This window comes from Anolis carolinensis, unplaced genomic scaffold, assembly GCF_035594765.1.
Source record: "Anolis carolinensis isolate JA03-04 unplaced genomic scaffold, rAnoCar3.1.pri scaffold_10, whole genome shotgun sequence".
NCBI classification, from domain to species: Eukaryota; Metazoa; Chordata; class Lepidosauria; order Squamata; family Dactyloidae; genus Anolis; species Anolis carolinensis.
This window is the reverse complement of record NW_026943821.1, coordinates 26,448,922-26,461,935: the sequence shown is the minus strand read 5'-3', so window position 1 is coordinate 26,461,935 and position 13,014 is coordinate 26,448,922. Positions and strand designations below refer to the sequence as shown.

At 41.7% G+C, this 13,014-nt stretch overlaps 1 protein-coding gene across 1 annotated transcript in view; it reads left to right on the top strand.

Moving 5' to 3' along the window:
* The window catches only part of maco1 (macoilin 1), a 38,712-nt gene extending 26,149 nt beyond the window's left edge, over window positions 1-12,563 (top strand). Inside the window, exons 7-11 of the mRNA XM_003228699.4 lie at window positions 172-330; window positions 1,586-1,768; window positions 3,383-3,503; window positions 6,006-6,180; window positions 8,945-12,563. Coding sequence (XP_003228747.1) covers window positions 172-330; window positions 1,586-1,768; window positions 3,383-3,503; window positions 6,006-6,180; window positions 8,945-9,147 — 841 coding nt within the window. The 3' untranslated portion in view covers window positions 9,148-12,563. The remainder of the gene's footprint in view (window positions 1-171; window positions 331-1,585; window positions 1,769-3,382; window positions 3,504-6,005; window positions 6,181-8,944) is intronic.
* The last annotated feature ends 451 nt before the right edge of the window (window positions 12,564-13,014 follow it).

Genomic DNA, 13,014 nt, shown 5'->3' with positions numbered 1-13,014 from the left:
TTCAGAAGTGATGGGGAAATGCGACAAGAACTCACCCACGTGCTGGAATGTTGTGTTGTGTAAAATGGTTGAATACTAAGAGATCCAAAATATTTGTTCTGTTTCAAAACTTGATAAAATACAGTAATTGACCAATCAGTGAGTTCATTAAGCTGCCCTTCTGTGTCCTAGGTTGGAACAAGACATTAAGAAGTTGAAGGCTGACCTGCAGGCAAGCAGGCAGATTGAGCAGGAGCTGCGGAGTCAGATCAGTTCTCTGACCAGCACAGAGCGAGGGATTCGGTCTGAAATCGGACAGCTCCGGCAAGAAAATGAGCTGCTTCAGAATAAGTAAGTTTAGCCCCACCCCGCAATATGTTTGGCTTACTGTGGCTGCTTTCCACACTTCTAATCTGGCTTTTTAAAACCAAATCTTCCTTTTAAAAAAATCTGTGTTCAATCTGGCCCACACTAAGTTCTGCTGAGCTCCATTCATTTCAGTCAGAGATTGAAAGGCCATAATTTTAGCTTGACTGTGGCCTTCATTTTGCTCTCTCTCTCTTATACCTTGTAGGTAGAAATGCTAAAATAATAATAATGATAATAACAACAACAACAACTTTATTTTTGTAACCTGCCCCATCTCCCTGAGGGACTTGGGGCAGCTCACATGGGGACCAAGCCCAACAACATACAATAGAATACAACAATATAAAATACATAACAATTACAACAAATTAATATAATAATAATAATAATAATAATAATAATAATAATAATAATAATAGTAATAAACTTTATTTTTATATCCCGCCCCATCTCCCCGAAGGGACTCGGGGCGGCTCACAACAGGGACAAGCCCGAAACCACAACACAACATATTTGACAAAAACTTAAAACATTCCAACGATACACAAAATCAAATCATGTACAATACATTAAAATATCAAACTCTACAACAGCATTTTGTCTATACTTTTTGAGTGAAGTGAATGCTTTAGAATGGTTTTCCGTGTGAGACATTATATATACAATACACTTATAGTAATTAATTGCAGTTGGTCTGTATAAAAGCTATATGAGCCCATTAAAAATGGGATTTATTATTTTGTTTCAATATTTAGCATAGATTTCCTTCCATCCCATTCCAGCAGACGGCACAAATGCCTTCCTCCCCCATCTCTTGCTGAAATAAATACTTTAGCCTTGAATGATCCACAAAACATTTCATTTTCCCTTTTGTGCTAAAACAAACCAGCTATCTTTAAATATATATCTTTAGATTGCTTTGCAAAGTTAAACGTGTGAATGTGCCTCTCTGTTTCAGCCGCTGTTCCCCGTAAACCTCTAAGTGATAAAATTAAGTTAGCTGGCCAGAAAATGTGCATCAATTTCTTTGGCCCTTTCTACACTGCCACATAATCCACATTATCAAAGCGAATGATCCACATTGTCTGCTTTGAACTGGATTATATGAGTCTACACTGCCATATAATCCAGTTCAAAGGGTACAGAAAACAAAAAATGTTTACTTCTTAAGATATCTGCTGCCGATGGTTTTCCCATTGTGTGCACAAAAATGTTCTAACTTTTATTCTCCATACAGATTACATAATGCTGTACAAATGAAACAAAAAGACAAGCAGACTATTGGGCAATTGGAGAAAAAGTTAAAAGCAGAGCAGGAGGCACGGACTTTTGTAGAAAAGCAGTTGTTGGAAGAAAAAAAAAGAAAGAAATTGGAAGAAGCCACTGCGGCCCGCGCGGTTGCATTTGCTGCTGCCACCAGGTACTGGTCTTCCTTCCTTTCTCTGCTGTCTTTACTCTTGAGATCCCATCTCAAAGCATAGAGGTTTCTGCTGAAATGTTTCGTAAATGAACAACAGTAAGAAACAAACCCCAGCCCTAGATTTAGGCTTAGGAACATGCCTTTTATGGCTAATCTTATATATAATATGGAGTCCGGAAAACTTATTCTTCCTCTCTGTTTTGGGAATATCTTTTATGCATTGTCGAGGGCTTTCATGGCCAGAATCACTGGGTTGCTGTGAGTTTTCTGGGCTGTATGACCATGTTCCAGGAGCATTCTCTCCTTGACGTTTTGCCTGCATCTGTGGCAGACATCCTCAGAGGTTGTGAGGTCTGTTAGAAACTAGGCAAGGAGGTTTATATATCTGGAATAATGTCCAGGGTGGGAGAAAGAACTCTTGTCTGTTTGAGGCAAGTGTGAATGTTGCAATTTGCCAGCTTGATTAGCATTGAATAGCCTTTCAGCTTCAAAGCTTGGCTGCTTCCTGCCTGGAGGGATCCTTTGTTGGGAGTTGTGAGCTGGCCCTGGTTGTTTCCTGTCTGGAATTCCCATTTTCTGAGTGCTTCTCTTTATTTACTACAGTAGAGTCTCACTTATCCAAGACTCGCTTATCCAAGGTTCTGGATTATCCAAGGCATTTTTGTAGTCAATGTTTTCAATATATCGTGATACTTTGGTGCTAAATTCGTAAATACAGTAATTACAACATAACATTACTGCGTATTGAACTGCTTTTTCTGTCAAATTTGTTGTCTAAATACAGTAATTACATTAGAGTCTCACTTATCCAACCTTCGCTTATCCAACGTTCTGTATTATCCAACGCAGTTTGCCTTTTAATAGTCAATGTTTTTGTAGTCAATGTGGCAATATTTTGGTGCTAAACTCATAAATACAGTAATTAATTACTACATGATGTTACCATGTTTTGGACTTCTTTTTCTATTGATTTGTTGTATAATGTGATGTTTTGGTGCTTAATTTGTAAAATCATAACCTAATTTGATGTTTAATAGGCTTTTCCTTAATCCCTCCTTATTATCCAAGGTATTCGCTTATCCAAGGTTCTACCAGCCCGTTTAGTTTGGATAAGTGAGACTCTACTGCATCTTCATTCTAGAGTTTTTTTAATACTGGGAGCCAGAGTTTGTTCATAACCACTGTTAAGGAGCGTGCCATACTATTCACATTAAAGGTGACTGAAATGCACTGGTGCCGTCAGGCTTTTCTCTTTTGTCAGTGTTTTCTGTCCTATAGCCTTAGGAAATCTAGACTTACCTGTGGAGTGTGTTGGACAAAGGAAGTGGTGTTCAGGAGGGGTTTTCCACCTCCAGCTTCAGAGAGAAGTTGCTGGTTTTCAAGGAACAGAAGCTCACATTTGAAACGTGGCTTCCAAGAACGAGCTGACAAGTGTGTGGTTCACAAAGCATTTGTATCCCACTGACTTTGTCATTTTTGGATGCTGTTACTGAGCTGGAAAGAGCGAACCTGGCACCTTTTTCACTCCTGCCGTGTTGTGACACTTCTGAGGAACTTAAATGTGGCACAGACTGAAAGTCACTTCTCTTTCTCTCTTCTCATTTTACCTGGCAGAGGCGAATGCACCGAAACATTACGAAATCGCATAAGAGACCTGGAGACAGAGTGCAAGAAGTTAACAATTGACATAAAGGTGAAAGAAGATCAGATACGAGACCTAGAAATGAAAGTTCAGGTAACGAGAAGATGCCAAGACACTGCATGCCTTCATTGTTATTATCTGTGTTCATGCGCATTCTGGGGCGGCCTCTTGGTGTGCTTATCAATAAGATTTTGGTGCTTGAGAAGTGCATAGAATTGTCTTTTCTTTGTCATGCTCCCTTCTTTTTTGTGAGAGATGTTCCTGCTTGCTTTCTGTAAAACATCACTTAGTTTTTGTGCTCCGTTTTATTTTAATGCGCAACATCAGTTTGCATGGAAGAACCAGTTGGTGCCGCTGACATCCGGAGTGATTGATTTTATTTCACTCAAGAATGTATGTGAGTCTATGGGGATAGGCCAGTTATCACACGTTGTCTTGACTACTTATATGTGTGACTGATTGAAAGGTAAGATCTTTTGTGAAACAGGAACTTTGCAGTGCATTAATTTCTTCCTCTGAGGACTAGGGTTTGTCGGCGATGTCCTCCTTGGAATAACAACTAGAACTTCATATCCTTTAGTTATCCCATCAATAACATGATCGATTGCAAATACAACAGCCCAGATACACACACACACACACACACACACAAGGTAGAAAATTAATTGTCCACAGAAAAGTACAGCATCAGAAAATTCTGTTTTGAAAATTTTGTACCCCACATGAAAACATATTTGCCATGTGTGCATTTTAGGTATTTAGTTGGCTTAGCATAGCAAACTAAACAGCTGTGCTGCAGAAAATCCTGCCAATCGAAAGGTCAGCAGTTCGAGCCCAGGTCAGGGTGAGCACCTGCTGCCAGCCCCAGCTTATCTGCCCACCTAGCAGATCGAAAGCAGGAATGCAAGTAGATAAATAGGTACCGCCTTCAATGGGGAGGTGATAAAAGGCGCCCTTAAGGACATCGATCAGGAGGACCTCTCAGGACAACAAAAAAGCTCCTCGGCATGGAAGATGGAATGACATGTTAACTGCCCCAAGTCCCTTCAGGGAGATGGTGGTGAGATAGAAAAATAAATTATTATTATTATTATTATTATTATTATTATTATTATTATTATTATTATTAAGCACTTCCCTTCCATCAAGAGCCCTGAATCTATTAAGAATACTTGCACAATGTTCTTTATTGAAACTCTTGCAGAAAAAAATGTGCATAAAAATAGATTCTGCTTCTCCATCTATTTCTGGACCGGCTTTCTGTTTTCCTCCACTTATCATTCAGTAGATTTGCCGTGAAACACATCTGCATTTTCTGCGCTTTGCCTCTTACTTGTGTTGGATAGAAAGCCCACATAATCAAACTGTCTGTGGAAAAGTAGCACAGCTCTTGATTTGATATGCAGAGAGCTATGAAACAGAAAAGAACGTTTTCTTAATCTCGGGCTTTTCATTTGTGTGTCAAAAAGAAAAAAAGTGTTTGGCTTTGTGGATTTGACAGGCATATTAAGTAAAGCACCGGCTCTGGCTCGCTCTCTCTCTCTCTCTTGAGTCCTCAAAGCACATCCAGCTCTTGAGGCTGAAGCGGCTGAAACGAAAAGTTTCAATGTAACCCACCCTGAAAATAAAGCTTGGACACATTAGGGACGTGGTAGAGCAGGTGTCCCCAAACTACAGCCCGCGGGCCACATGCAGCCCATCGAAGCCATTTATCCGGCCCCCACGGCACAAAGGCAGAAGGGGGTGGGCTAAATATATTATTATTATTATTATTATTATTATTATTATTATTAACATTGAGGCTGGGTGGCCATCTGTCAGGGCTGCTATGCTTGTGCTTTTGGTACACAAAGGCAGAAGGGGGTTGGGCTAAATGGCCCAAGGGGTCTCTTCCAACCCTTGTTGTTGTTGTTGTTGTTGTTGTTGTTGTTATTCACACTGAGGCTGGGAGGCCATCTGTCAGGAGTGCTTTGCTTCCGCTTTTGGTCCACAAGGGCAGAAAGGGGTTGGGCTAAATATATTATTTATTTATTTATTTATTTATTGTATGACACAGCAAACAAGATGTGTGTGTGTGTGTGTGTGTGTGTGTGTGTGTGTGTGTATATAATATTGTTATAAGATTATATATTATTATTATTGTTATTAACATTGAGACTGGGTGGCCATCTGTCAAGGCTGCTTTGCTTGTGCTTTTGGTCCACAAAGGCAGAGGTTGGGCTAAATATATTATTATTATTATTATTATTATTATTATTATTATTATTATTATTACTCGATGGTCAACTATAGTCCAGCCCTCCAACGGTCTGAGGGATCGTGAACTGGCCCCCAGTTTTAAAAGTTTGGGGACCCCTGTGGTAGAGCTTGTCAGAAACTCACGAGTAAACTCAGGAATTGAATGTATAGAGCAGGCTTGGGCATAGTCCGGCCCTTCGGGTGTTTTGGACTTCAACTCCCACCATTCCCGGCCTCAGGCCTTTTCCTTTTCCAAAATGAACGGATCCATGCCTGTGAGGCGCTCCCTTTGCTGTCCCCACCTATCCCAGTGTCAAGACCCTATTTGTAACCATCCTCTTTTAATTGTCCTCAAAGGAGCTGCGGAAATACAAAGAGAACGAGAAGGATACAGAGGTGTTAATGTCAGCGCTTTCAGCCATGCAGGACAAGACGCAGCACTTAGAGAACAGCTTGAGTGCGGAGACGAGGATCAAGTTGGACCTCTTCTCCGCATTAGGAGACGCCAAAAGACAGCTGGAGATCGCCCAAGGTAAGTGTGAGAATTGATTTCATCTTCCTGAGGAGCCGAGATTTAGTCATAGAATCCTGATCAAATACTGTGTCCTCCTTACTTAGGCGATCCCTCGTAGGTCGAGGAGGATTGTCTTCCATATTTGGTGTCTTGGGTGTGTGTCCGTAGGTAGCTGAAGAGACCTATTCTTGATCTGCATGTTCTCCCTTACGCAGTGAGGACATCGGTTTCCAGGTGGAAGGCTTGACGGGCCTTCCTCTTGGCACGTTTCTCCCTTAAGCCCTCCATTCGTGCCTCTTCAAACTCCACAGCACTGCTGGTCACAGCTGACCTCCAATTAAAGCACTCAACTATTTGACAGAGAAGGCCAAGGACTGTAAACTACAACTCATCACGTGCCTTCTTCCTCTTGGCACGTTTCTCCCTTCTGCCCTCCGTTCGTGCCTCTTCGAACTCCACAGCACTGCTGGTCACAGCTGACCTCCAGTTAGAGCGCTCAAGGGCCAGGGCTTCCCAGTTCTTGGTGTCTATGCCACAGTTTTTAAGGTTGGCTTTAAGCCCATCTTTCAATCTCTTTTCCTGCCCACTAACATTACGTTTCCCGTTCTTGAGTTGGGAGTAGAGTAGTTGCTTTGGAAGACAGTGATCAGGCATTCGGACAACGTGGTCAGTCCAGCAGAGTTGATGGCGTAGGAGCATCGGTTCAATGCTGGTGGTCTTTGCTTCCTCAAGCACGCTGACATTTGTCCGCCTGTCTTCCCAAGAGATTTGCAGGATTTTTCTGAGGCAACGCTGATGGAAACGCTCCAAGAGTTGAGTGTGATGTCTATAGACTGTCCACGTTTCGCAGGCGTAGAGCAGGGTTGGGAGGGGAATGGCTTTGTAAACACGCACCTTGGTCTCTCTACGGATGTCCCGGTCATCGAACACTCTCTGCTTCATTCTATGTGTCCTCCACACTGAGGATCATAGCAGTCTTTGTGGATATCCCACACATACACACCCCGAAGTGAAAACTGAAGCAAAGCGGTTCTTGGAAACACATGGTTAGGTTCTAATGGCTTTCTGAATGAAGTTTCAAGTTGTAAATTTCCACAATATTCAGGCTGGAGTTCCTCGCTTGGTATGTTCCATCCAGATAAACAAATGGAGAGGGAAGTAGGAAGAGAAAAATAATAATAATAATAATAATAATAATAATAATAATAATAATAATAATAATAATGGAAATTGCATTGCAGGGATCATCAGTATAGATTTCACACTCCTCCTTGGCTATCATTGTATTTCCTGCTCTTAGGAAAATAAGCCTTTGGCGAGAGCCTCAGCGCAAAGGATATGGTATTCTTTGGTAGGAAGCTGTGACTAAATGCCTATTACCATATATACCAGGCATGCGCAAACTTCAGATCTGGACCAAACTTGGCACACATCCCTAATGTGCTTTCTGGGAGTTGTAGTTCACCCACAACCAGGGAAACTGTGACCTCCACCAATGATGGACCTGGTCCGAACTTGGCACACAGAACCCCCATGACTAACTCAACCTACTGTTGTGTTTTATAATGATTGTGATTTTTTAATGCATTTAAATTTATTTGTGTGTTTTTGTATTTGATATTTATATTTGATATTACTGTATGCTGGTTTTATATCTGTGAGCCGCCCCGAGTCCCTCTGGGGAGATGTGGCGGGGTACAAAAATAAAATTATTATTATTATTATTATTATTATTATTGGAGAGGTTTGTGGGGACTGGCTCAACATAGTGGGAGTTGTAGTTTACTTTGCAGCAAGATTAGCACACTGAACCCCACCAATGATACATCTAGAGCAAACTTGCCCAACATAAACTTTAAATACTGATGGAGTTACTCAAGGTTAACCTGGCATGATGTCAGTTGTAGTTAATCCACAACCTTATGCATTTTGTGCAATTAAAAAAAAATTCAAATTACCCAGGCAAGGCCAGGTACCAAAGCTAGTACGGTATATTTGCACTTTATATATACAGTAGAGTCTCACTTATCCAACATTCTGGATTATCCAACGCATTTTTTAGTCAATGTTTTCAATATATCATGATATTTTGGTGCTAAATTCGTAAATACAGTAATTACTACATAGCATTACTGCGTATTGAACTACTTTTTCTGTCAAATTTGTTGTCTAACATGATGTTTTGGTGCTTAATTTGTAAAATCATAACCTAATTTGAGGTTTAATAGGCTTTTCCTTAACCCCTCCTTATTATCCAACATATTCGCTTATCCAACATTCTGCCGGCCCGTTTATGTTGGATAAGTGAGACTCTACTGTAGTTTTAAGTTTTGTATATTGTTTCATGTGTTTTGATGCCTAATTGTTTTTAATTGCTCTATGTTTTACTCTATTGTATTGTTGTTTTATTGGCATTGAGTCTTGCCAGGTCTGTAAGCCACCTTGAGTCCCCTCGGGTGGGAAAGGCGAGATAGAAATGATGTAAATAAAATAAATATATATATTTAAAACTCGGTTCCCCACTGCTTGTAGCTTAGCTCTAGTTGTGATAGTTCTGCGCTGTAAATGGCTTCCTTATCCAGCAGAGGGTGCTCAAGGTTAACCCAAGAGTTTAAATGTCCTGGATATAATACAACATATATTCGTGTTATTAAGGCATTTGCTGGTTTTGCATTAATCGGATAGATCTGTGGGAGGATTTTTTTTTCTGCCATGGTTCTCATTGGTTGTCAGCCAGCCCCGGATGACATTGTTCTCGTTCTTTTTTTGTTTAATATTGCAGGGCAAATCATTCAAAAAGATCAGGAAATCAAGGACCTAAAACAGAAGATAGCCGAAGTCATGGCAGTAATGCCCAGCATAACGTACACTGCAGCCACCAGCACGCTGAGTCCCGTTTCCCCACATTATTCTTCCAAATTTGTGGAGACCAGCCCATCTGGACTTGATCCCAACGCCTCAGTTTATCAACCCCTGAAGAAGTAAAAAAAACAAAAACCAACTTTCCCATTTGTTACGCGGGAAGGCGGCATCACACAGAAAAATCTCTTGCAGTCAAGATGAAAATTGTATGGTGTGAGACTGTACTGATCTCTCGTTGGAAAAAATAATAATAAAAATAATAAAAAGAGGGAAGTGGGGAGACAGAACCCCAACACCAAGGTTTGGCTAGAACTGCCCATCCGTTTTTTCTTGTAAATTTTTAGAAAACCTCACAGACCTTTGACAGTTTATTTTTTTTTTCTTGGCCAACACATTGAGGAGAAAACAGCCCATGACTTTTGGTTTTCGCGTAGCAAATTCTGCCTCTCTTCTTCCGAGGTTTCCTCTTGAAAGGAGTAAAATGGCATGGCACTATGTTTGACTCTAAACCAGGCATGGCGACACTTTGGCCCTCCATCCAGGTCTTTTGGACTCCAACTCCCACCATTCCCAACAGCCTCAGGACCCTTCCTTTTCCCCCCAGTGTCCTTTACAGGTGGCTCCATATATAAGGATGACAAAATAATCCATCTTCCTCTCTCCTGTGTGACTCAGTTTGAGTATCTGCCTGCGTTGTATGTGATTATCCGATCACTTAAGTGGCTGAGGAGGAAAAGGAAGGAGCCTGAGGCTGTCAGGAATGGTGGGAGTTGAAGTCCAAATCACCTGGAGGGAAAGCCCAAGTTTCCCCATGCCTTCCTTTTGTTTTCGGATTGGTTTTTGAAACATAATGGAGCCGAAATGGCAAATTAAAAATGTCAAGGAATAATGATGAAAAATTCTCTTTTTTATATATATATGAAAGGGTTTGCAATCAAACAAAGGCCATGGGGTGGAATGGTGGGAGAAGAAGGAGGAATGTGTACAAGGAACCGGTTTGTTTTTATCCCTCTAAGGACCGAACGTATTGAAAAGTGGGCATCGGTTTTAAGGGGAGCGTAATCAGTAATGCGGGGAGTGGAGGGAGCACAATGGCATGTGAGCTTGGTGATTGAAATGTGATTCTTATTAGCCCAGGCCTGGATGATTGATCGATTGATTGGTGGCCCTCCCGGTGTTTGGGACTTCCGCTCTCAGAATTCCTGGCCATTGAACAATCTGGGAGTTGGAGACCCAAAAAACCTGGACGGCTGCAGGTTGGAAGCGGTCTGCATCCACCTGTTCAACCCAAAGCAGTGGTTCCCAACCTTTGGGCCTCCAGGTATTTTGGACTTCCGCTCTCAGAATTCCTAGCCATTGAATAAGTTGGCTTCTGAGAGTTGGAAGTCCAAAAAACCTGGATTGGAAGAGGTTTGCATTCGCTTGTTCAGCCCAGGGTAGTTGTTTCCAACCTTTGGGCCTCCAGGTATTTTGGTCTTCCGCTCTCAGAATTCCTAGCCATTAAATAAGTTGGCTTCTGAGAGTTGGAGGCCCAAAAAACCCGGATACCCGGACTTCAGCTCTCAGAATTCCTAGCCATTGAATAAGTTGGCTTCTGAGAGTTGGAGGCCCAAAAAAACCGGATACCCGGACTTCAGCTCTCAGAATTCCTAGCCATTGAATAAGTTGGCTTCTGAGAGTTGGAGGCCCAAAAAACCCGGATACCCGGACTTCAGCTCTCAGAATTCCTAGCCATTGAATAAGTTGGCTTCTGAGAGTTGGAGGCCCAAAAAACCCGGATACCGGGACTTCAGCTCTCAGAATTCCTAGCCATTGAATAAGTTGGCTTCTGAGAGTTGGAAGTCCAAAAAACCTGGATTGGAAGAGGTTTGCATCTGCCTGTTCAAACCAAAGTAGTGGTTCCCAACCTTTGGGCCTCCAGATGTTTTGGTTCTCACCGTTCCAAACCGCTGGGATTTTTGGAAGCCCGAAACACCTGGAGGTCCAAAGTTTGGGAACCACAGGCCCAGAGCATGAAAATCTTCCTTTTTTGTATTACGGTTCTCAGCAACGTTGGATGGAGACCAAAGGGTACTGAGTTGTCGAAGGATTTCATGGCCGGGATCATAGGGTTGTTGTGTGTTTTCCCGGCAGACTGGCCATGTTCCAGAAGCATTCTCTCCTGACGTTTTGCCCACATCTATGGCAGGCATCCTCACAGCCTCAGGCCCCTTCCTTTTCCCCCTCCGCCGCTTAAGCGGCGGAGGGGGGAAAGGAAAGGGCCTGAGGCTGTGAGGATGCCTGCCATAGATGGTGAAACGTCAGGAGAGAATGCTTCCGGAACATGGCCAGTCAGCCCGGAAAACACAACAACCCAAAGGCTCTGCTTGGGCGGTCTTGTTCAACGATGCCTTGGGGAAAAAAAGACATTTCAAGAGGAATTTTGATCGTTGGAAGACTTTTCTCTCCCTTTTCATCCTCATCCAGCTTATAACATTGAGCTCATTTTACAGAGTCTACTGCAGATCTTAAGTGGTAATTTGAATGCCCGTTGTAGTCCAAAAGTACATCTCTTTTTGTTCTGTTTCTTTGTTTGGGTGACGAAACCCGACAAGTATTCACTAGGGAAAGATGTGTTGCGTTCCGGGAAAAGGCGGAACTGTGCAATGTACTGTCTACAAGGGACGGCCAAGCTTGATCCTAAAGCGGCAGTCTGGACGTTTGGGTTTTATTTCGCGTCAACTGTAATTAACGCTTTAATACCATCTTGTGTTTGGTAATTTAATTTCAGCGCGGCTGAATCGATCTCAGCCATTGTGCCAAGGAGGGTTTAATTATTATTATTTTTGCAAAAAGAGAGTTTCTTTTTTAAAAAAAAAAGGCTCATAAAATTGCACAGAGATTTAAGTTTAAGTGTATATTGTGCATTGGTAGGAAAGTGTGTTGCACCGGCGACTTTCAAAGTGTTTAAGGTTTGGGTGGGAGGGGGCCGTGGGCCGGGATGCAAAATTGTATTAGTAACTAGCAAAATTATAAAACTCAAAACCATTATGATTTTTCAAACATGCAGTAGACTCTGGGAGGACACGGTCCTTCTTTGAAAACAACAACTTTTTAAAAGTTTCGTACCAATTGGCAGAGATGCCTTGTTTAAAAAAAGAAAAATTAAGTAGGACAAGCGAGTCAATAAAAAAAATAGGAGTATTAAAGATCCATCATTTTAATCAGAGATTCTTTTGAGATTTAAAAAAAAAGTCTAGCTTTAGCCAGGTGTGCATGTTGCTGTCACTTTGCATTTTTGAATCATCTTGTGTAATTGTCACCATGAAAGTGTTTACTCAGAAATGTCATAGGTTTTCATCTTTGTGAAAAACATGGACTATTGTCACTGACTTTCTTTTGTGTTGAGGTTCCCCCATTTTTTTTTATTTTTATTATATTTTTTATTTTTATTATTTGGCTGCCTTTGGGGCACGACTTTCATTGAAATACTTGGTCTTGGCTGCATTCTTTTTTTTTCTGTGGGGTTTACAAAAAATAAACATTTTCTTGCAGATAAAGTCGCCTTCTGTTTTTGTTTTGGGGTTTCTAGCACAACGTTGTGGTCTGAGTTGTGACTCCGGAGACCAGGGTTTCGATCTTTGCTCGGATGAGCGGCCTTCGGCGAGTCACACTCTCTCGGCCTCCGAGGAGAACCATGGCAAATCTCTGAACAAGTCTTGCCAAGGTTTGCTTTGGGGTTGCCATAATTTGAAAACAACCCGAGACTACACAAAAACAACAGAAAATACATACATTTTGTCAACACACTTTTTAAAGAACTTTCTTTGTTAAAGCAGGTTTGCACAATTTGCGGGATTTTGTGCAGCCTGGAGAAGGCTCTATGCTCAAGTTTTAGATAGGGAGATTACATGCAGCAATATAGCAAAATAGTAACTGGAACCTGCCATTCCCCCTTCCAAGTATTTTGCCTCTACACCAGGCATGGGCCAACTTGGGCCCTCCAGATGT